At 39.2% G+C, this 25,406-nt stretch overlaps 1 protein-coding gene across 1 annotated transcript in view; it reads right to left on the bottom strand.

Moving 5' to 3' along the window:
- IL18RAP (interleukin 18 receptor accessory protein) overlaps positions 1 to 25,406 on the bottom strand; it is a 245,707-nt gene that overhangs the window by 133,283 nt on the left and 87,018 nt on the right. Inside the window, exon 3 of the mRNA XM_078656139.1 lies at positions 11,219 to 11,360. Within this exon, the coding sequence (XP_078512265.1) occupies positions 11,219 to 11,294 (76 nt within the window). The 5' untranslated portion in view covers positions 11,295 to 11,360. The remainder of the gene's footprint in view (positions 1 to 11,218; positions 11,361 to 25,406) is intronic.

The raw sequence follows: 25,406 nt of genomic DNA, 5'->3' as shown, positions 1-25,406 counted from the left end.
AACAGATACAGTTTTGCACTATTTAATACATGTCACACAGGAAAGATAAACATAAATTGAACAATATACAGTGCAAACAAGTGTGGCCTTAGCACAATACAATAACATCCAAATGGAGCCACAAAGTGTGGTAAGGTCCAAGCACAGCCAACACATTTGTTGTCTTTGACTAAGACTTCCCCAGGGCTGCAGAAGCAAAAACGTACATGCATGAGATCACAGATACACGCTTATGGATTGGTAATCACCTCCAAGTTCATACACGAACATATGCAAAGTACCGCAAGGTTGGTAACAGGTGTTGATAACCACCCTAGTGAGACAATATTACAAACATTGACCACCAGACTGATACTAAAAATACTGTAAAATACTAAAGAACACTGAATAAGTGAGAAAAATATGAATAAGTCAAATTGTCCGACAAAGTGAACATAAAATCCCATAAAAAGCATCACATGCAATTAGAGTACAAGAAACCTGGCAAAACAAGAGTCAGTGTCCTTGAAAACCAGATACATGCGCTGGAAAACTGCAACTGACAAACTTATACAAGTTGATGGAAAAGAGATCCACGAGACACAGAAAGTTCTATCAAACCGTTGAAAAGAAATGAAGTTGAGTGGTTGATTTTTGATGCCTAAATTTGAGAGTTTTAAAAAGAGGGTTGTATATAGGTAAGGGGATGAATTGTGGCAGAGAGCTCCATGAATATTAGTATAAAAGACTGTTTATTATGGCAAAAGTTTGATAATGTTGGAAATGTGAAACAGTCTCACTGTAGAGTTTAAGAGCCTGGTTTGAAATGGTTAATTAAATTATGGGAAATAAAAAAATAGATGAGGCAGTTAAAGACAAGATATTCTAAACTATTGGAAATAAAAGGGGCGTGAGACTGTATGGTACTTCCCTGGACTGGATGGGTAAACTGTGGGTTTCCTGAGTTGAAGGGAGTACATTGATAGATAAAATTGTCTGAAGGTGCACAGCAGAGATGATCATTCTTAATGGAAACTATAAATTCAACTGGTGATGCTGTACCGAAAACAGATATATTGTTGCATTAGTGAAAAAGAAAGGTGGAAAGAATGATTATGGGGCTAAAGCTGACTGGAGGGATCACAGGGTGTTTTTATTGTTAGGGATCTTAAAGAGAACTGTGCTGTAAGGTTGAAGGCAGAGAGAGGGATGTTAGTGAGCGAGAGGCAAGTTAGAGAGAGTATTATTTATTGCATGAGGAAGACATTGTGAGTGAAGCCTATGGAGATAATCTGATTTTGTAAGTAGTTAGTCTGAGCTGTGTTTAGTGTGGATGAGAACTGATACAAAACTAGTTGGTAAGTTTCTGTGTTTTCGGAGGCTTTTATTTATGCTTTTGTAGAGGAGAGTTCTAATTTTAATCTTCATGAAATTGATGAAGGGAGCGATCCCATACTAAGCAGATGGTGCGGTCGGGGAGGGCAGCGTATAGAAGATAATGGAATTTGAAGGCAGTTCTCAGTTATCACTAAATTTGTTGAGGGAAGGTGATTTAAACAGTGATTCAAGGTAATTTAGGAGGTTTGTCTAAATTTGTGATTAGCACACTTTTATTTTAAGTTTGGCGTTTGTTGGGCCTCTAGGGAGTGGGACTAATGACTATCAGTTATAGAATATTTCAACAGAGATAGGTTGGCACATGATGGGGTGCAGAGAGACATTCATTTCTTGTGAGACTTCCTTTATTGAATGCACTAAATACCAGGTATTTGTTCTGGACAGACTCTGAGCTTCCATGCTTACACAAATCCCAATGCTGAAGTCATTCCATGCAAAATACAACTTCTTATATGGATGGAACAATTCTTTCCAGATGATAATTACAAGTTGTTAGCCCATCTCAGATAGATAACAGTTGAGCACTGCTGACAGGTATTCCCAAACTCCACCTGGCTCCTCTGAAGGCTCAACTACATGCAGCTTCAATATTTTGTATCTAATACCAGAAGTCTTGATCGCATCACTCCAGGACGGGTCACCATCAAGTGGTTGTATACTGGAGCCATGAGTTGATATTATATGTCCTATATAGTCCATAAAGTTGTTCTTTTCTGAAATACCACAGTATCTACGTTGAGATCCTTAGGTGGGTTTGCCTCCCTTCTGAGCTCTGAGCGGCTCCTTCTTGAAATCCCAAACTCAAGAAAAAAAACACATTTTAACATTCTTTCGCAGTCAACCTCATTCCTACTCACAATCAGAAATCCTCCCTTATGGAATCTCTAAAAGGGAGAACATTGTCTTTTATCTAAACAGCTTTGCCTTCTGTGTTAATACACTGGCTATATGTAATGAAAAAATATCTCCTAAGGAGGGCCTTTGTTTCCTTCATCTTTCAAGGTAAAGCTCTCCTGCACATTTGGATCAAGCCCACTGAATGTGTGTGCATGTATGTATATATATATATAGTTTTGCACATTGTAAATTCGCAGGCCCTTGCAGGGCAGGATATGTCGGTGAAATTTTACCTTAACATTCTGATGCATTGATTCAAGATAGATCAAACTGTATCAGCAGTAGATCTCGTATAGATTTGTTGGATCGGTTTTGATTGACATGAACCTAACATTTATTTTCTTGTTTCTATGTATCAATGTGCAAATGAATGAAATCATAATTTATCGTGTATATATATATTAGTAATTGTGAGAGGATAACAATGAATTTGACACTGTATATATAATCATGTTGGGAAGTTATAGAGTTATATGTGTTATCACATATACACATTGATAATCATTTCACACAGTTACCCATCCAGGGCTCAATATCTTTATAATCATTCTTTTTGTTTGTTTTGTAATGAAAATGACATGAATTGATTTTGATTAGTGGTGCATACAATTATATAACCACTCTAATATGGCCGCCAAATAAAATGCATGTATTCATTAGTGCACCCTCTATGTTCATTCAATGACTGGAAATGATGTAATTATTAACCCGGATATTCTTTGGAAACATAGGTTTTAAAATGGTGGTCAATGTTTATGTGTTGTCAATGTTCGAAAAAGGCACAAAGCCGAAACACGTCCTGCTTGATATACGGTAATAAATCCCATATAACCCCTTCCATGAGATTGTGGTCTATTCTTTTGTTATATATATATATATATATATATATATATATATATATATATATATATATATATATATATATATATATATATATGAACACATAAAAGTAAACAGAATTCCTACATCAAACTCAAGAGTAAATACAATACACTGTTGAACTAATGCCCCCGAATAAGAGCAATTACACATACTACAACAAAAAAATACTCATATATACTCAAAGGCAAACCATCCAGAGTCATACAACATTCACAAGAAAATATATCTTGATAAAGGGAGACAAAAGGTTACGAGGTCTCCACGACCATGTAGGATAACTGTGTTCAACAGGATCTGAACAATCTAGGTCACCCCAAGCATACCACCAGGTCCAGCAAATCCCCTCGGGGAGAGCCACCTGCACCTGCTACACCTTTGGGAAAGAGTGAGGCTGTTGTGCCCACCTCACTCCCCACTCCGGCCAAGTCACTTCTGGGCTATCTGATCCCCAAACAGATAAGACCCAGCCCTCGACATTCACCCTCAACCACTATGCATCCATGCAGCATGTCTCCACCTCCCCATGCCACCACTCCACCTGGTTCAAGAATCCCTCAGGTTCCCACAGCCACGAATGCCTCTAACGCAGCCGGTTATCTCCCTCTCAGGTCTAGTCCTCCAACGGGCCTCGACAATTAGCCCCCTCCCAGTTCAACTCAAAGCAGAATTTTAAGCCAAGTCCTCCTCCCCACACCATTTCTCCCACAGCGGTGCCTGACTTCCCATATGTAGTCCCTGAGCTGTGGTGTTCCCATGGCAGTGGACTGTGTTAACCATTTGATATGCAAGTTCTCATGCACACATGTGTGGACTAGAAATTTGGACTGGCCAATGGCCTTGATGTTTTGATACTTTTGATGGCCATTTCCTGTGCAAGTTCTCATGCACACATGTGCGGACTTTAAATTTGGACTGGCCAATGGCCTTGATGTTTTGTAATTTTAATGGCCAATTCCTGTGCAAGTTCTCATGCACACATGTATGGACTAGAAATTTTGACTGACCAATGGCCTTGATGGTTTACACTTTTGATGCCCATTTCCTGTGCAAGCTCTCATGCACACATGTGCGTACTTGAAATTTTGACTGGCCAATGGCCTTGATGTTTTGCACTTTTGATGCCCATTTCCTGTGCAAGTTCTCATGCATGCATGTGCGTACTTGAAATTTGGACTGGCCAATGGCCTTGATGTTTCGCATTTTTGATGCCTATCCGGAGATTATGTAATAGACTGTTACTCATGTTACTCTGTTTCGTCGCTGCCCTTGCTAAATAAAAAGTTTAATGTATGGGTATATGTTCATGTGACACATGCTCTGTATGCCACATTCACATTGGCAATTGCTTGATTTACTTTATCAGTGGTTGCCAGAGGTTACAGGCATGTTTGTACTTCTGGACTCTGAGGCTTGAGGGTGCAATGATGGTTGTTTGTGATGATCTACTCTTATCCTAATCATTATATAGTCAGGATTGCAAAATTGTAGACATGTCATATTAGGATGCAGTACCACAACAGAGGTGAATTCTATCCACAGGATAACTTGCGGGGTGGACAGGGTCGGTCATGTCTGTGGGATCTTTCTTGATGTGTGAACAGCAGTGTTGATGTGTAGGCATCTTGTGTAGGCCATAATCACATGGGTACATTTGAATGTGTGCACTTGAGTAGTCATACAGTGTGATTGGCCTGTCATTGTTAAACGTGTTGAGGTTTACGTGCTCCTGCACATGACACCTACAAATATGTATTGTGGGCACATTTAGGAGCTGTAGGTCCAGTACTGTGCAGTGTGTCAGTGTAACCTTGCAATCCAGGGGTACACCTACCTGTTGTCGCTGTCAGTTGTGAGTATGCAGAGCGTGTCACTGCAATGTCTGTGTTGTGTTTTGTTGATCATCCATGGGTCTTGTTTAAGTTTGTGCTCACTGTGCTGACCTGCTCAGCCACACTGACATCTTATGTGACTTTTCTCATACATTGCTGTCACTTGACACATTTTGGGACAAGTATAGTATATGGTATGAAGAGTCACACCATCCCCTATTGGTGCTTGTGATGTATACACATTGTGAGTTACTTCTCTATGTATTTTTGCACTGTACACTCCTCACCTCTCTAATACTGCTGTACACACCACTTCAGTCTCATGTCTTCCACCCCATGCTTTGCCATTGTGTGACCCTCTCCACCACTTCATAGTGTGACACTATGCTGTGAGAGGATGATTTGTGTACAGGGCCAATGTGTCACTCAGGACATTATACAATTTGTTATGTGGTATTTTCTTCTACTTGATTGCAGTCATGGTTGCTCATGTGCAGGGCATATGTTTGACCAGCACATTCCTCTAGTCATGTTGGATGCATCTGGGGTTTCCTGAGGTTTGCAGATGTGGGTAATGGATAAGGTCTATGTCTGTTTGCTGAGGTACTGCTACCCTTTCTGAGTGTGATGTGATCTGTGTGCTGTGATGATTTGTGGTGTGGAAGTTCATGGTGGAGCACTCAGATATGTGTGATACTGATTTTGTTGGTGTTCACACACTGCTTACTGTGCATGCACTGCTGTTAGTGTACATTGCCATATACTTACCTGGTGTGCATCCCTTTGATGACCAGCTGAGTTTGCTATGTGATGAATTGGTATGTGCATATATTGTGTTTTTGTTGTTGATGGATGCAGTGGTTGGCCTGTGTTGGCTCTTTCTACTGACAGGTGCATGTGTGTGTGATGTTCTATTTGCATGACATTGTGTGTGAGTAGTTTGTGCATTGTAATACATTATGATGTATGTTGAATTTGTAGTGTGCATTTCTTGTGTGAATGTCACATGCAGCAATGTGGATTATTGTTCATGAGCTTCTTTTGAGTGCACAATTGTGCTATGTCCTCCTATATTTGACCTGACACTTGTCAGGAGTGTGTATGCTTGTGCTACACATTGCCACCATGCTCACCTGATAACGGGTGTGGTGTCTATGTCTGTGTTAGCAGATTTGTCCTATTGATCACAGTTAGTGTTCATAATTGGCATTTGATAATGACATTTTTAATTGGGTTGGGGTATGGTGTCCGTGCATTTGTCTAAAGTGAAAATGCTGTGTATTCCTGTTCAGTCTATGGTCACATTGCCTATCCACTGTTTGCCTGCACATCGTTGAGCTTGTTGTACTTCTTTGGATGTTGTTTGTGAGATTTGTGTTTGGCTATTGGTCTTTGAACAGCATTGGTTCAGACCTCCATGAGTTGGATTCTGAAATTTGTAGATACACACCAAGGTGTGTCATTGGTTGTCAGGAAACTCACAGGACCTTATTTGCACCTTTATCTGTGTTTCTCACAGATGTTGAGTAGTGCAGTTGTGAGATGGGTTTGACAGTCAGGGGGTCTGACAATGAGCTTGTGTGTTGTGCTGGTGGCATACAAATGTCAAGGTAGTTGACACAGATGTAGGGCTGGTCACTGTCTGGCTTCTGGCACTTCCTATCATTCCTGTACCAATGCATAGCTTGCATTGCTGTATCCCAGAAATATTGCACAGATGTTACTTTAGTTTAATTTCAATCACTGTGCCACCCATGTCTGATTTGATGGCCTTAGGGTAGTGTGATATGTTCCTCCTCTTGTATGTCATGTACAAATGCTATGTGGCTTGCTCCATGATTTTCCTGCACTGTGCACTCCACTGTAGGCTAGTCTATTTATTGTCATACATTGCTGCTGGCTTATGATATGTGTATGTGGCAGCTTTTCAGTGTGGGATCTGTCTGAGGGACTTGGCATGCAGTGTGAACAGTTCCATGGTTGTTAATATGCAGAGTGACTACATTTCCTAATTTACTCACTTTGATTCACATTAGTGGAAGGCAGATGCGAGGAGGAGGGATGTCCCGCCCCTGACCTTCTGTGCAGGGTGTTAATCTTCACCCCCACTTTCCCAATCTACCCTGCCTGTCGAAGTGTGAGGTGCGAGGTCGACCCACACCTGGCTTCTAAATAGTGCATGGAGGGGGGCACAAGAGGAGCACACAGCATGGGCAGAAATGGATGTAGGAAGTGTGCTATGGGCTGTGACCAACTTATGCGGGGCACCATGTGTTAAGGGTGAAGGTGGAGCCCTGGGCAGCTGCCCACACTGCCCATGCCTGGCGCCGGCCCTGCCTACTACTTTGTGCGCAGGTTTTTGCGCATCTTCACCAATGCAGCAACATGACAGAGACATTTCAGGGATTTTTAGGTTGATTGGAGAACCCGATGTGGAGGTGTAAATTTCTAGCAAGCAGGACATGTATAAGTACGCTGGGGGATATGTTGCTTTCTCCACCATGGTGTCTGATGTAGACAGGAAACTTATTTCAGCACACCAGTTGTGTGTTGTGGTTGTATGCAGAGATGTGTTATTTACTTACCTGCGGTGTTGACCGTGGTGACATCTTAGCTGCTGGTAGTGGATCAGGTACTGCAGCGGAAGGGCTTGAAGAGCTGGATCCATAGCAGTCAAGAACATGTGAAGGTGTCCCGGATTCAAGCTTCTTTATCCGCAGTGGTGCTTTCGCTCTCTCTGAGTGGCTGCTGCAATCTGATGGGCTGTTTCAGGCATCTTGATTTGTCCGGCTCTCATAACGTAATTCCGCACGGCGGTCTTTCTCTATTGGCTCCCTTTGCAACCGTTGTGGAAGAAAAATTCTGGAGGGTCCCGAAACTCTGCAGCGGACAGGAAATGGGCTATCTTTGCCCATTGCAATATCGTGGATACGAGGACCACCCCAGGAGTGAGGAAAAGGATGTTTTCTGCCACCGCCAGCACCGCGAATGTGGCAAAAACCCCCATCCTAATGAGCACCTTATTTACAATTAAAAAACAAATAGTATTTAACAACTAATTATAAAGTAAGTAACATTAATTTATTCCCCACTCTATACCTCTATAAAAGGAAAATCCACACACAAAATATATAAACCCTAATTAAATATAAATTAATAAATCAATATTAATGATCAACTAATTAGTAATTAATTGAACATAAATGACATCCCACACGTTACCCCTATAAACCCCACAACGAAAATTAATTACACAATTTCCATACTTAATTTTCAGTAAATAAATTAATATTAAATAAATACTAATTATTAATTAAATACACATAAATTACGTCCTACCCTTTACCCCTATAAACCCCACAACCCAAACCTAAAATTATTTACATGATTTCTATAATTAATTTTCAATCAATTCATTAATATAAATTAACAACTAGTTATTAATTAAACAAAAATAAATTACTTGCCACCCTTTACCACTATAAACCCCACAACCCACACCTTAAACAAATTGCACAATCACCAATTAATTAATTATTATGAATTAAAAGCTAATTAATAATTCATTACAAATAAATTACTTCCCACCCTTTACCCCTATAAACCCCACAACCCGTACTTAAAAACATTGAACAATTACCATAATAATTTACTAATTAATTAATATATTAATTAATATTAGTTAACAAAGAAATAATAAATATTTAAAGAAATTACTTAACACAATTAACACTATAAAATCTCAATTAAATAAATATTAATAAAACATATTCATTCATTTAATATAGTTACATTTCTTCCCACCCTATTCCCCTATAAACCCACAACCTGCTATGGAACAAAAAAACACAAAATTAAATTAAAATAAAATTGATTACTACTAAAAATATAAAACATATATTGAAAAACATAAACAATACTTATACAAAAAATACATCACATATATTTAAAATATAATGTAAAGACATTACACTAATTAAAAAGTTGATATTTTTACAACTATATTTTTGTAAACCGTATTAATGACTTTTATATTTTTTAAGACAATATTTCTTATCTTTAATTCGATATTCTTGACTATGATATTCTTGCTGTCAATATTTCTGTAGGAAAAACATTGGCTCCTGTGGAAAAATAGGAATTATTTATGATAAAGGTAACGCACAATCGCAATAAGTGTGATTAGTTTGGATGCTATAGAATTTGTATGTAAACTGTTGATATATAGATTTTCATAAATGACTAGAACATTTGCATTGTGTATATGCAGCTTTCTTTCTTTGACATCCAAACTAATCACCCTTATTGCCATTGTGCGTTACCTTTATCATAAATAATTCCTATTTTTTCACAGGAGCCACTGTTTTTCCTAAAGTCTTCACCCAGGCTCCAAGTGAGTAGGGTACCCTTGTTCCTTTTCCCAGTCGATATTTCTGTGTCAGGATATTTCCAATTTGATATTTGTGTACGTCGACATTTCCAACTCAATATTCTGTCTGAATAACCTTTTTTCTTTCTTAGAAAAAGATTCATTCAGATCAAGTTAGTTGCTAAAATCTTATTTTGTGTATGTCCACTTCTTGGATATTGTAGTGATAACATCCTTATTCTCGCTAGAGAATCTTATATTGTGTAGGTTGTCCTTAGTCTTGCTAGAGAATCTTATATTGTGTATGTCCACTTCTTGCATATTACAGTGATGACGTCCTCCTTCTCGCTAGGGACATGTTGATGTGGAAAAGGTAGTACTCTCTACAACTTGTATAAAGGTATTTTCGTAAGAAGGGGTGATTTAATGCCTTCGAAAAAAGAAGAGGACATTTTATGCCTTTGATCACAGGAATGCGGGTCCATCCTTGTAAATTTAAAAAAAACCTCATCTCTGGTTGAGAAAAGGGTTTCTTAGACATGGGAAAAAAGCAACATGAAAATCCAAAGCCGCTATCGTAAACAGGTGTCAATGTATTCTGAGGTTCCTCTCGACCCTTTATCTTTTTTTTTAAGTGCAGGTCGGAGAGATCTGGTGAACTGTAAAATACACAGTACTTGTTCTGTAATGTGTCACAAAAGCATTATTTAAACTTGATATATTAAGTTCACTTCTCTATTTAGAGTTAGTAGTTGTATTGCCTACCGTAATGCTGTGATAAATACATTGTTTAAAAGGGGAAAGGATTTTTCAGCCAGGAAATGCAATAAAGATATTTCCATGTAAATAATTATCCTAATGTCTATTAAAATTTGAATGGCTTATTGTGCTTGTGAGTAGCTTAATACGATACCTTAACACAGAGTCCTTAAGGGTCCCATGGGTAATGTAGGAAGATTTTCCTTGTGTCAGAAAGATAAAAAGGTTATTTGAGAAAAGGCAGTGCTAGGATTTAAAAGTTTGGGATCAAATGGATCCTCGTGCCACCATTGTCTATTGGTCTTCCATATTGCAGAATTCTGTCGGTGTCCTTCTTAGCACATCCCTAAATCGAAGAGTGGGTGGAACAGTCTTTATACTGTGACCAATTCAACAATTAACCTCAGGTGGTGTGTGCGTGTAAACGACTCAATGCCCCTGGGAAACTTCCTGGAGTTCGAGCGAAGGAAGACAGACTTATTCTCATGTTGTTGCCTCAGGGGGACATTATTGTGAATGCGGTTTTTCATGAACTGTATTTCTATGGTTTGGATATGTGTAATCTGAGCCTAACTATAACATCCCTGTAATCTTTGTTTTTTTTAGTGAATATATATTCACTGTTCCATTTTAGTCCTTTAAGCAGCACAGTAGTCCCTCTGATGAGGTTCAGTTCAAGATCTAGAAGTGTCTGATTTTTAGGGGTCAGAGACACAATACTTATACCCAAAAGTGCCTTTACTGTAGGGGGTGACTTTTAAGCAGCTCTCTGAAGTGCACAAGGATCCCTATCAATCCAGTCCTGTCTGCCAGGCTGTCCTTTAGGGGTAAAGCAGTGCATTGTGTGTTGACAGTACATTACCTATTGAAGAGTAAGTGATAGAAACTCTATCATGTAATTTGTTGATGGGCTCATTGGATCCCACGATGAGCGGGGCTCATGAGAAGAAGATATTTTTCCATGTACTAATGTTTCTTTTGAATTTTCCACTGACTGAAAAAAGGAAGTGGGCCCTTCTTCACAACAAGAGACACCTTTGAGTAAAAAAAGGTCTTCTGAATAAAATATTTTCGCCAAGATGCAAAATAAGAATAGAACACTTACCTGATAGAGGAAATGCAATCCCTTTTACATCGTTTACTAACACAATAGTCCAAAAGACGATGAATGTGAGCTCCATGGTTGCTGCGTCACAAGTCTCTGATAAGTCGAAGAACGTCAGGATAAATCGAACATTTTTCTTTCTCTAAAGGAGACAAAAACAATACCCGGCTACCTCTTTGCACCATATACAGTACTTTATTGGCCAGCATTTTCATGCTCAGTGTTTTATATGTGAGACAACCCTCTATTGAACAAAAACAATATGTTCCCCTAGAAGTATGACTGAAATTGTTGTGCAGGATTTAATGATGAGCGTTTTTCTTTCAGGCGGCATGGGCGTGTGCAAAGTAATGATTTTGCCTATGGTCTCATGCTATAGACTCTCATATAATTAAAGGGACAGCGTTTGGATACTGATACATGTTGGCTACTTTGGAATTACATTGAGCTATTCAAGTAGATGCAGGACCAATTAGCTACAAGCAACTGAAGTGGCTGCTGGAAAAATGCTCATAAAAGTTGTTTAACAACTTGTAAAATATTAGATTATTTCCGATTGACCAACATTTTTTACATAGTATATTATATTATTTGTTGCACGTTATACTCACTGTCAAAACAAGTGTTTATTTTGCCTAAGATTTTAAGCAGTCAGACTTCCTCTTTGTTCTCCGGTCTTGTCTTCCTTTTTTACTTCATTATTTTTCTCTCTCTCTCACCCACGGTCTCTTCCTCGCTGTCTCTCACTTTCTCCTTCTCTCGCTATCTCTCCCTCTGTTTGTCTCTCTCTGTCTGTCTCTCTTTCAAACTCTGTCTCACTCACACCCAAGCATATGTCATAATCCTTCAAACAGTGAATATATTACTAGAACTTGTTTAATCTTAATGAAAGGAAGTTAAAAAATTGAAATGTTTAAATACTAGCATACAAAATAATATAAGACTTCATGAAACATTAAACAAAGATCAGGATGGTAGATAATTAATGTATATGTTTATTGGCATTACCTCAATAGATGCAGGAATATTTAGAACTGTGTTCCCTGCTCAGAGATACTGCATCTCCGAATGGGGCCACAGGGAGTCAGAGTGTTCAACAATTGAAAGGAGATGTCTTAATGTGAGCACAGACTGGGCTCCCATAAGACCCAATACACTGATCCTTTAGAGTTCACTGGTTTTCTCTCAAAATATCGTAGATTGTTGTGATTTATGTGTGCAAAAACTGGCCAAACAACAATGCAGTTAAGAAATAAAGAGCTTAAAGGCCAAAAAGAAGATTAACAACAATGACAAACTCTTAAAAAACAAGACAAATCACAAACCAAGGAAAATGGAGCAATGTGAAAAAAGCAAAGAAGCAATATCTCTTAGTCATTTTACCAACCTAAATGGCTCATATGCATTGAGTCTTCAATGAAGTGATGTTCAATGTAGGTTGAATCACTTAGGGGCGTATTGTTAAGCTGTGATCCATGTCCAATGCAAGCAGATTGAAGTTTATGGAATCAAACAATTGCTGTGTAAATTCCTACCTTTTTCAACTGTGGTGACTGTGAAATTTACAGCCAGAACGATTGTTGAAATCTTAGCGGCTAGTTTTACTGACCTCAACTTCATTTAACATTCACTCTCAGTAGCTCCATCTGAGTTTAGACTCTTAGTCCCCTCAATATTCAGTGTTCAAGACAAGTTCCTTCCAGGTAGGACAGGAATCTCCAGCAGGTTTGTGACTCTTTTCACTCATCAACCCTCTTCTCAGAAGATGTGCTCAAATCCTTCTGGGAACACTATAACAGAAAACATGGAGTAGCAGTTCTGAAGAAGAGGGCTGGAGCAAAATCCAAGATAGGCTCGAGACTACTCTTTCTGAAAGCTGATGGGTAGTCAGGAATTAGCTGCTTCAGGCAGATTCTCTAGGGGCCAAAAGGGCATGCATCAGGTGTGATTAAATTCAAGACAGAAATGTGTATGCCTCTCACCTGAGCCTGGGCAGAATATATCCCAAATTCTACACTGATATAAAGGTAATATGTAATAAGAAAGTAACTTCAAAACTAGTCACTTCAGGAAAGATTATCTACATGCCGAATATTGGATTTTGATAGCCAATTCCAATCAAATGTCACAGGTTTATAATGTAAGTACATTTTTACAGTAGAAATATATCTAGCAACAGTAATCTAAAATATTTTGTTATGTTTTAGTCATTGCTAGAAAATATATACTTCAATCCCACTCCAAATACATGTAAAGAACCCCTCTCTTTTCATACCAAGATATCTCATTTAATGAATCCATTATCTGGTAAGAGGTTCCTAAAACAATAATTTGTGGGTTCCAGACTAACCTTTCAGAGCATGTGAATGGTTTGTTAGTGGAATCCCTCTATTTTCCTTCCTCTCTTGACTTATTATACAGACATATTCCTTCAGTGTTATTTTAGCTTCTGCCACAGTTGTTTCTGTGGCTGTCTTGTTTGTTCCAGGTGCCCATACACTGATCTAGCATTGCTTCTTCTTAGAGTTTAATATTGCTGTGTGTGGAGTGGTGACTAGTTGAGGTGGTGGTGTTCTGTTATCTTTAATTGTTTCTGATCCATTTACCTGCACCCTGATCAGGTACCTTCCACAACTACTTACTGGAAGGGGAACACCGAGGCTCTTGTATTTAAACAAACAAGACCTCAAAAGTCGGTGGGACCTTACCCTTTGCCACTGCAAATTATTTCATTCAAAGCAGACTTGTTGTGAGGTCTGAAGATGAAGTGATTGTGCACGAGGAGATTTTCATTCAAATCATTTATTCTTATTTTTAAAAATATGCTGACCGACATGCTTTTTACTACAGTAGAGTGTCTTCTTCTGGGACAATGTTTTACCTTAATAAACAGACCAAAACGAATTCATATTAAAAGACGGCAAGAACATTTAAGGTCAAACATCTTAAGGACTCCAAATGTGGAAAAAAAACTTGATGAAATATGTTTTGTAGCTTTTGAAACTGCCAAATGACATTGAATGGGAGGTGATTGCCCACAAAGACTGTGAGAGAGAGAGAGAGTTTCTGGATTTATAAGCTGTAGGCATTTGAATTGGATTTCAATAAGGAAGAGGAATTGCTCTACTTATTGTAATATCTCCTATGGTTGACCTCATTTTGAACAGGTTGAGCACATGTGCGTATAAGTGATTTCCTGTAGAATTAGAAGAATTCAGAGGTGTAAACATGGGAAAAAGGTCACTATTGAAGACTTCCAAGAAAGTCTGACATTTGGTTGGGTTGACTGTTTTCAAAATCAACTCCATTACATAGATATGACTTGGAATGCAGTTGAGCTTACAGTTAGGTGTGTCTACTTTAGTTTTGCATGGGAAATTGCTGATAGTTGTGGTACTTGCTCCATCAATATAGACAGATGCATTGAACATTAGGTACTAATTGAGAATTTAGGGAGTACTTACTATTCACAAGAAAGCACTCCAAATTCAAGAACAATTTAGTTTAATGCACTCCCTTCATGAGAAGGCATTCAGATCTGGGATTTGTAACATGATCAGGAGAAATAATGATGCATGTAGAGGGATACCCTGGTTGTAGTTAGCACTTTAGCTTACCATTGTATTAAGTATGTAATCAGTGCTTGAGATTGAACAATATTTATGTGAAAAAGCAAAAAATCATGCCACCAAAGCCATATAATTGTTTACATTGTTTGATCATTCCCTTCACCTTTTTAAATAATTTGCATTTAATAATTTGAGCTTGATCTTGTGGGAGAAAATGGCGACCGCTGTTTGATACTTTAGGGCGAAGTCAGCATACTAGTTTTTTTTAACACTAAGGATCACGCACTCTCATGATTACAGAAATCAAGGTTAAATAAATGGTGTTTGGGGTGCACGCAGTGAACAAACGTGCCAGAGATAACATTGTGTTGGTTATCAGGCCGGAAAGGATATCTTTTTCATTTTCTGAGTCTAGTTTAAATAATTCTGCTGGAACTCCATATTTGAATGGATTCCAGTTGGTTCAATTCAACAGAAAGTTAGTTCATATAGCAGTTTTAAAGGGCAAACAGAAGTGAGTGCTGTCGCAAATCTGGTTTCGAGAAATTTGGAAATCGTCATGCTGAGTTATATTCTTTAAATGATGCATTCTTAGTAATAATATACTTTTAAAAATAATGTATATTGAACGCTGGAGTTCGTTTAACACCATCAGTGCTGCAGCAATTCCCCCTGGGTGCTGACATCCCTTGAATCCCTTTACTCATGACGAGCTCAGCTCGTCATGAGCACACGAGCAGTGTACTGCATGACAAGCTGAGCTCGTCATGAGCATGGAAGGGGTTAAGTATTTTTTTATTTTTTTTTAATTAATATTTTTATTAGAGTTTTTATAGGCACACATATGGCATTACACAGAATACGCAAAATACAAGTACATATGTAAATCAAACGCTAAACAGAAATTATACAATATAAAGCACTTTGCATCCATCTATGCCACAAGACATAACAACAATGGTTAAATCAATTATGGCTTTCATTTATCCTTTCTTTCCATCGATGAACTGGTTCCCAAATTTTCCTTCCCAGCCTCCTTGCCCTTCTTCCTTTCCTAGCATAAATGCCTATTTCTAGATTAAAGTTCCCCAATAACAAGGCAATCCATTGTTGAGTTACTGGAGGTATTTTATCCAGCCAATGATTAAGGGGTTAAGTATTGATGAGTAATTTTTAAGGTAAGGTTGTTGCAAGACAATCATTTGTGTACCCATTCATTAAGATAAAGGGTGCTTCTTTCTACTCTTGTGTTTAAATTTTCATGTGGTAATGTTCGGTTGAGCATGAAGACATGTATGTTGTATTCACGTTTGCATTTACACATTAAGTCACATTTGATATATTTTGAAAGTCCTATTTGAAAGTGAAATAATTTATGCTTTTACTCACTTTTGCATTTGTTCTTGAGTTACATGTTCACAAGTATAACCATTTATTTGGAGTTCACTTCTAAATGTTGAATTAAAGTTAGCCTGACTAAAGGCCTTAATTCTGAAATTATTTTTGTTTGGTCAGTGTGTTCTTTCTTTAGCTAGAGAAATGGAGTATTGTGTGTTTTATTTTACTGATAGTTAAGCCTGAGAAGAGAAACCTTGGCAAGAAACGTGACAAACTAATGAGCAGATGAAGCCTCCGATTCAATGTGTATCAAAAACCGGGAATGCTCATGGTTGCAGTAACTGTGCAAGTTCTGTAAGATGGAAAATTCAAGTGATTTTGCAGATGCATACCATGAGAAGTGAAATGATTGGTTCCTGGTGGGGGGGGGGGGAGAGATATGATTGTTATTGGTTTTAATTAGTGTTCACACTGTCAGCAGCTAGAGCAGATTCCCTTAGACTTTGAGGGGTACGGACTTCTCTGCTTCCTTTATTCTCGCAGGTGTGAAGCTTGATGCTATACACTTATTACAATTCTAGAAGACTTCTACTGGAGATTAACTATGCAGACACCTGGACGCACTTCCGAATTTCCTTGAGACCCTATTCTATGAATCATTCTTATTCTAAACTTCGAGCCTTGATTAGATGACTTTAGAAATTATTCATGTTTAGGAGAGAGAATCGGAGTTTCTTTAAGGGACACTTATTTTATTTCTCAGTTTTTGTATTGCTGTGGCTGTCATTATTTCATATCTGATTCTACTGAGACTGAACCTATTCTGAAATTTCTGTTTCCCAGCTGTAATCCTGCATCTTTTTAGTTTCTCCTGACATGCATATACATTGGACGGACTGACTATTAATTGGCTAAACAACCTAACTTCAATTACTGATTTCTTTTCTTATTGTGGGGCCAAATATTCTCAAACGTTGAATTCTTTTATTATTGTGAACCCCACTGGCGTCTCTGTCAACTTAAAAACATCCATCAGATGAGAGATTGTAAATCACGCACCTGTGTGCTCTCAAGGGTTTAAGAATAACACATAGGTTATTTTCTGTACTTTATCTACATCCCTGTATAAGGTGGATTTTCATTTGTATTTTAGCTGCAATCTCAAGAAGAGAGATCGAATTAGATAGAATTTCGAATTGATTCCAGAACACTTAATACATTGGGTAACATATGCTGTAAGTATTTGGTTCATGGTTTAACTGCTATCATAAATGAGCAACTCAAATAGTGGCGCTGTATCTGATGGTCAATGATTTACTTGCTACAAAACTCTTTTGTTTATGTCACCATTCTTTACAGGTGTGAAGATCACCCTTCCTGTATGGAGGTATTAATTAGATAATTATATTTTGCACAAAAATTTCGTGTCATGAATGCAGTAGCTTGATAAAGATTGGGTCCTGAAGAAAGCCAGGGTTATTATCCCATGTTGGCTGAAACTAGTAGACCAATTAGATCAGCGACGTATTTGGTACAAGCCGCTCCTGCACTTTTTTAATAGGTTTGGAAGTGATATTAAAATAAAATAGGTTGTTTCTTCCATATCCTTTTTAATCCTTCACATTCACTGCTCTGCACTAACACTTTCCATAATCTGTCCTATTGTAAATTCCAGGTTTACACTTTACAAACTTTGGACCAAACAGGTCACTGGGTCTCATGTGTTTCTTTCTAAGAGTTGTCAGTGACTAGTATGATATCCGATCCACAAATTCTCCCTCTTTGACTGAGAGGTGCTATTGTAGGAAAGAAGGAGATCCAGATGATGACACTGGCCACGAAAGGGCCGTTGATGGAAATCCAACTTGGTTCATAACAGTCACTTTCCTATGTATTAGACTGACCAAATGAGTGAGGGGTTGATTAGTGGCATACACAGGTTGAGGGCTACTAAATCAGTGATTGTACCTTGACTTTTAGCTTAGACCACCAGATTCTATTGTTTAAGTATTCAATGATTTACTTGTCCCTACAGACCTCAATTTGGAACCATTCCATTATGTATTCAATTGAGGAATAACAGAGAAACTAAGTTAAGAAACTCTGGGACTATGTTGCAATTATAGCAATGTGTATTTATCGCTTGCACTTTAACACAATACATTTTCTTTTGCACTCTGATAAACTAGTGGTGATTTTAACATTTCTAAATTTCTCTAGGTGCTTCTGCCAGTATTCCTAATTTATTTTATTGAATTTAGTGCACTGGTCTCGCATGGATTCTTTCAGAGCACAGTTTGGATTATCTGGTCTTTTCTCTTTTCTTATTTGTGGATTCACTTAGTTTAATATCTTTCGAGGGTCAATTGGACACAGAGACTTCTTCTCGTGGTCATCTGTTGATTAAGCATGAGCTGTCCTTTTCCTTTTTCTTGTCACAAAGTCACACAGTTTTGAATATCCTTGGGCCTAGGTAACTCTTCAGATAGTGTTTTTTTGATGTTGTTAATGTTGGTGGGTAAGTACACTTTGGTATGTATGGGTTTATATGTGGACATTTTTTTATGAGGACAAAACACTTTTGGACTTGTGGACTGCATTTATAAGCCCCCTAAAATACAGTGCCTTGCGATTCTAATGTTATCATAGTTGTGTATTTTTGACAACCTTTCCACTCTTGAATAAGAATATGCTCACTTTTTGGTTTGACCTTAAAAAACTATGTTTACCCCAACAAATGTATGTTCACCCCCTTTTTTCAAATACATTAATTTTGTTTAGTTTGTCAATTTAATACTTTGGCCCTAAAGACACGATGTAATGACCTGCGTGTCATCATGTTTGTGTACGACATTCAGAATGGGTTTGTACATTCTAGAGCCTTCATCATGTTTGAGTGCAATCAGAACTCCCACTGGTCAGTTCCTGTTGGTGCTGTGTGGCTCTAAATTCAAAATGTCTTAACTGTGGGAAGGTTGGTCACATAGCAAAAGCCTGCAGAGTGTTGAAATTTAAAAAAAACAAGTGAGTGAAGGAAGTTTGGGTTCGAGATGAATCGGACTCTGATCCTGACGATCTACATTGTGGTGAAGTCTCGATTCAAATCTGTCAGAACAAGTGCAAAAATCCAATTGACAGTGTTCTAATAAGCAATCATCCAATCAAGATACTCTTTGACTCCGAAGCCAAAATTACTTTAGTTCCTAAGTGTTTTCATAACTCATCTATTTTGGGCAAAGTGAAAGTGTTCAAGCTTGACATTAAGCATCTTGCAAATGGTGGCCAACCCATCATGTTGTTCGGCTACTTTGAGGGCGACAAGGAGTACAAGCAGAAACTAACCGCTGGGGAATATCTACAACTCCTCAAAGGGTGACAGTATAATAAGTTGGATTCAAAAAGCTGATCTCGGCATTATGCTAGTTCCTGGTGGGGATCCATGTGCCGTCTTGAAGGAGGATTTACCTCCATCCCATCCCAATTCTGCTGGATCACCCGAGGCTGCCAAGGTTGATCAAGTGGATGAACTACGCACTGAGTTGGTGCAAGTCTTCAGTGAAAAGTTGGGGTGTTTGTCTGACTATACACATAAAATTATCCTGAAGCCAGATGCTGTCCCTATCTAATGCAAAGTGCCTAGTGTACCGTTAACCCTGAAGGAGTCCATGCAGAAAGAACTACAGAAGTTGCTAAAAGAAAAAATCATTGTCGAAACCAAGGTGCTCGTTTGCAAAGCTTCAGGTGAGGTGAGGCTATGTGTGGACTTGTGCGCGCTCAATCGTGCGGTCACAGCCGACAAGTACCCTCCTACAAATATTGCAGGGATGCTTACACAATTAGGTGGGGCTGAAGTCTTCTCCACATTAGACCTCAGAGCCGCATATCATCAGATGAAGATTGACCCTGACTCCATGGACCTCACAGCGTTTATTACACCGTTTGGTAGATATAAGTTAACTAGGCTTCCTTTCGGATTGAATTCTGCAGCCTCTGTCTGCATGGGTTACCAGGAGTTAAGATTTACCAGGACGATGTACTGATACATGGTTCTTCACAGAAGTCACATGATGAGAGACTCAAGGCAGTCCTAGAACGATTCAAAACGCTTGGCTTGACTTTATGTGAAAACAAATGTCAATTTAACCTCACCGAGATAGACTATTTGGGGCATAAGTTGTCCATGGAGGGTGTCAGCCTAAAGACCACTTACTAAAGACCATAGAGAACCTTCCAGTGCCTCATTCCAGGAAAGAGTTAGTCACCTTCCTCGGCATGGCTGAATATTACAATAAATTTGTCCCGCAATTTGCTTCCCATACTTTCACCCTAAGGGCTCTCCCTAAAAAAGGTGTGCGATTTTCTAGTCACAACAGTGCCAAACAGAATTTGATGTTATAAAAGCAGCTTTATGTAAGGTGCCCTTTCTCCAGAGTTTTGACACTTCTGCACATTCCATTCTCATCACCGATGCAGGCTTAAAAGGTCTCGGTGCTGTTCTTAAACAGGTAAAGGATGGGCACGAGATCACTAGCATATTCTTGTCATGAGCTCTGGTGGGATCTGAAATGCAATACTCTGTCATAGAGAAAGAGACTCTTTGCATCTTTTGGGCAATTAGGAAACTAAAGAAATTTCTCTGGGGAAGTTCTATGGCTGTGCACTCTGAACACAAACCCTTGGAAGACCTATTCACTAAAAAGAGTCTTGATGCTGTATCCTCAAGGATAGCAAGGTAGATTGTCACACTCCAAGACTATGATTTAATTGTACACCACATACCTGGGGCACAGAGTAAGGTTTAAGATTGCCTCTCCCACCTTGTCTTAAACAAACCCAATCAAACCATTGAAGTCTCCGGAGATTCCTGGGAGGATGACAATTAAATGGTGTGTGAGGTCATGGCTGGTGTCTTGAGTGAAAGAGAGTGGAAGACTTCCATGGAGAGTGACCCTACGATTTTGGAAGAGTGCAAGTTGGTGATTGAAGGTTGGGGGGGTAAAGACCCTCAATGAGAACATGCAAAAGTATTGGAATGTGCGTCATGGGTTATCTGTCTCCTCTGGCTTGCTTTGGAGAGGTACCAAGCTTGTTCCACCCCTTCCATTTAAGCAAATAAATTGTGCAACAAGCTCACCAAGGGCACCAGGGTATTTCCAGGTTGAAAGAAAGAGTCTGTTTTCACTTCTGGTGGCCCGGAATTGATCTCATGGTTGAGCGCATGATGAGAGATTGCCCAGAGTATATTGCCTCTGACAAGGTCTATTACACTAGACTACAACCCATGGTTGTGCGTGGGACACCGGTTGGTTGCTGACAGGAAGTAGCTTTGGATCTTCTTGTCCCATTACTAGCAGCTCCGTCCAGTCATATGTTCTGGTGTTAATAGACAGGTTTTCCAGGTGGCCGGAGATCAAGATTACTCCCAGCATTGAGACTAACGACGTCACCAAGTTTCTTGATGAAGTCTTCTCCCGAGAGGTACTCCCGGACTGCCTTTTAACTGACAACGGGGTCCAATTAGTTTTGAGGGAGATGAAAGACTACTAAGCAGAAAGGGGAATCAGGCACAAGTGGTGCTCTCTCTATCATCCCAAAACTAACAGGATGGTGGAGAGGTTTAACTACGTTTTAAAAGAATCCATGCAATTGTCCAAAACCCGTAACAAGGATTGGAAGTCTGAGGTCGCTGAGCGTTTAAGGATTTACCGCCTCTCACCTCACTCAACCATAGGTTTAGTCCCTTTTGAGCTTTTTCGTGGATGGATTCCCAATACCCAGATATTTCAAGCGTGGATAAGGGATAAATGTGTGAATCTAAGTTTGGATGCTGGTTCTGGTAGGCTGACTCCTGCTCCTAGTGCAGATCCTGGCGCTGTATCTTGGCAGGCAAGCCAAAACACAAAAAAATACACTCAGTCACCCAAACAACTGTTTCCACATGCACTCTTAAACCTATACACCTAGTCAATCAACCATTCACACATCTATGCATAGAGTTACACACACCCCATCCAACCACACACAAACTCAGTGTCCCATACAAATACTAACCCAACTAATCAATAACTAATATGCACACTCATGTAGTTAGTGACCAACTGATGCAGCATGTTATACAACAGATACAGTGATGCCCACATTCACATAGTTTAGTTACTAATCCATGAATTAAGTGATACACTTTTAATTACTCACTTAAACAGTCAGACAGCTACTACATCCTCCATCCAGACAGGTATATATCCACTCAATCGTCAATACAGACTGGTATATATATATATAATACATATCTAAATGTCAAACTAAACCACATTCACTGGATGATGTCATCAGTGATGTCATCAGTGATGTCACTGACAGTGATGTCATGAATGATGCAATATGTGACATCATCAGCAGTGCATTGCGGGCGCGCAAGTTATAGTTAGCAGAACTAACTATAACAGAGGAATTTCTATGGTTTACTACGAGTGAAATGGCCAGCTAACTATATCACCCCTGAACGCTATGTTTTTTTCTGAGAATTTCTAAGGTTTTTTAAATGCCAATTTCTAACTATAACGTCTCTAAAACCTATAGTTTTTTCAGTGAATTTGAAAGGTTTTTTAAATGCTAATTTTTAAGTGCTATAGTAGTTATATCTATTTTTTGTACTGATTTTCTACAGTTTTTTAACTGTTTATTTAAAAATATTTTATTTATTAAATAACATTATATCTTTTTCTGAAAATTGCAAAAAACATTTTTTTAATTCAAACTGAAATATTGATGATTTTTATTTGTTTTCATTTTTTATTGTAATATATTTATATTATTTTCTTTTTAACCTTTTTTTCAATCACGCACTCAAAGCGTATACATCACGGTGGGTGCGCGGATTCTAGCTGCCATTTCAGAAAAGTCATGAAGGATCTGCGTATGGTGTGCGACGGCTGCGTGTTTTTCAGTTACATCATATACATTTAATATTACGTGATGTGTGTGATTGGTATGCGACCAGTCCGCGACTCCTGCTCCAGTGCATTTGCGACACATGCTCATTACGGTACGAGACGCTTGCACGGTGGTATGTCCAGTGTGACACCATGTACGTGCTGGGGCGCGCTGGGTGCACAACTCCTGCAAAAAAAATGTATGTTCCAAAATTATATGTATGTGTCTTTAATATACATTTTAGGGCAAGAGATTATCTAGGATATTCATAAAAATAATATATTTGCACTTATAATAAACGTATAATATTTTTAAATATCTTTTCGCGAAGTCGGGTCCGTACATCGTGAGCGCAGAGAACCAGGTCAGCAGAGCTGCTGTAGAGCCAGAGAAACCAGGTCAGCAGAGCCGTTGTAGAGCCAGAGAACCAGGTCAGCAGAGCTGCTCCAGAGCCTAAGAAGCAGGTCAGCACAGCTGCTCTAGAACCAGAGACCCAGGTCAGCAGAGCTGCTCTAGAGGCCGATAACCAGGTCAGGAGAGCTGCTGTAGAGCCAGAGAAACCAGGTCAGCAGAGCTGCTTTAGAGGGAGAGAACCAGGTCAGCAGAACTGCTATAGAGCCAGAGAGCCAGGTCAGCAGAGCTGCTCTAGAGGTAGAGAACAACATCAGCAGAGCTGCTTTAGCGGCATAGAACCAGGTCAGCAGAGCTGCTCTAGAGGCAGAGAACCAGGTCAGCAGAACTGCTTTAGAGCCAGAGAACCAGGTCAGTAGAGCTCTTTAGAGGGAGAGAACCAGGTCAGCAGAGCTGCTTTAGAGCCAGAGAACCAGGTCAGCAGAGCTGCTCTAGAGCCAGGGAACCAGGTCAGCAGAGCTGCTATAGAGCCAGAGAACCAGGTCAGCAGACTGGAGAGGGAACAGTAATTTTTACCCCTCAGCTATCCAACACTTTCCCTACTGTTGCACTCCTTGGAGTGGGAATAGTGATTTTTACAACTCCGCTGTCCAAAACGTTCCCTACTGTTACAAATATTGGACTAGGAGTAGTATTTTTTATCCCTCCGCAATTAAAAAAATTCCCTACTGTTGCACTGACTGGAGTGGGAACAGTCATTTTTATCCGTCCTCTATCCAACACTTTCCCTACTGTTGCACTGATTGGAGTGGAAATAGTACATTTTAACTCACCACTATCCAACACTTCCCCTACTTTTACACTCACTGGAGTGGGAATAGTAATTTTCACCCCTCCGCTATCCAAAACTTTCCCTACTGTTGCAATCCTTGGAGTGGGAATCGTGATTTTTACCTCTCCGCTATCCAACACTTTCCCTACTGTTGCACTCACTGAAGTTGGAATAGTAATTTTACCCATCCACTATCCAACACTTTTCCTACTGTTGCACTCCTTAGAGTGGGAGTAGTGATTTTTTCCCCCTCCGCTAACCAACACTTTCACTACTGTTACAATTATTGGACTGAAAAGACTGAAAAAGTAATTTTCATTCCTACGCCATCCAACATTTTCCCTACTGTTGCACTGACTGGCGTGGGAACAGTGTTTTTTACCCTTCCACCATCCAACACTTTCCCTACTGTTTCAATTATTAAACTGGGAATAATATTTTTACCCCTCCACTATCCAACACTTTCCCTACTGTTGCACTGATCGGATTGCGAATAGTACATTTTATCTCACCACTATCCAACACTTCACCTACTTTTACACTCACTGGAGTGGGAATAGTAATTTTTACACCTCAGCTATCAAATGCTTTCCCTACTCTTGCAATCCTTGGAGTGGGAATGGTGATTTTGACCTCTCCGCTCTCCAACACTTTCCCTACTGTTGCACTAATTGGCATGGGAATAGTACATTTTATCCAGTAACTATTCAACACTTTTCCTACTATTGCACTCACTGGAGTAGGAATAGTAATTTTACCCATTCACTATCCAACACTTTCCCTACTGTTGCACTCCTTAGAGTGGGAATAGTGATTTTTTGGCCTCCGCTACCCAACACTTTCCCTACTGTTACAAATATTAAACTGGGCATGGTAATTTTTACCCCTCCGCAATCCAACAATTTCCCTACTGGTGCACTGACTGGAGTGGGAACAGTACATTTTGCACCTCTACTATCCGACACTTTCCCTACTGTTGCACTCATTGGCGTGGGAATAGTCAATGTGATCTTGCAACCATTCATCGTTTTTCCTACTGTTGCACTAACCGTATTGGGAATAGTAATTTTTACCCCTCCACTATCCAACACATTCCCTACTGTTGCACTCCTTGGAGTGGGAATAGTGATTTTTAACTATCCAACACTTTCCCTACTGGTACAAT

Source organism: Lissotriton helveticus, chromosome 8, assembly GCF_964261635.1.
Source record: "Lissotriton helveticus chromosome 8, aLisHel1.1, whole genome shotgun sequence".
Taxonomy (NCBI): Eukaryota; Metazoa; Chordata; class Amphibia; order Caudata; family Salamandridae; genus Lissotriton; species Lissotriton helveticus.
This window is presented reverse-complemented; position numbering and strand designations above follow the sequence as displayed.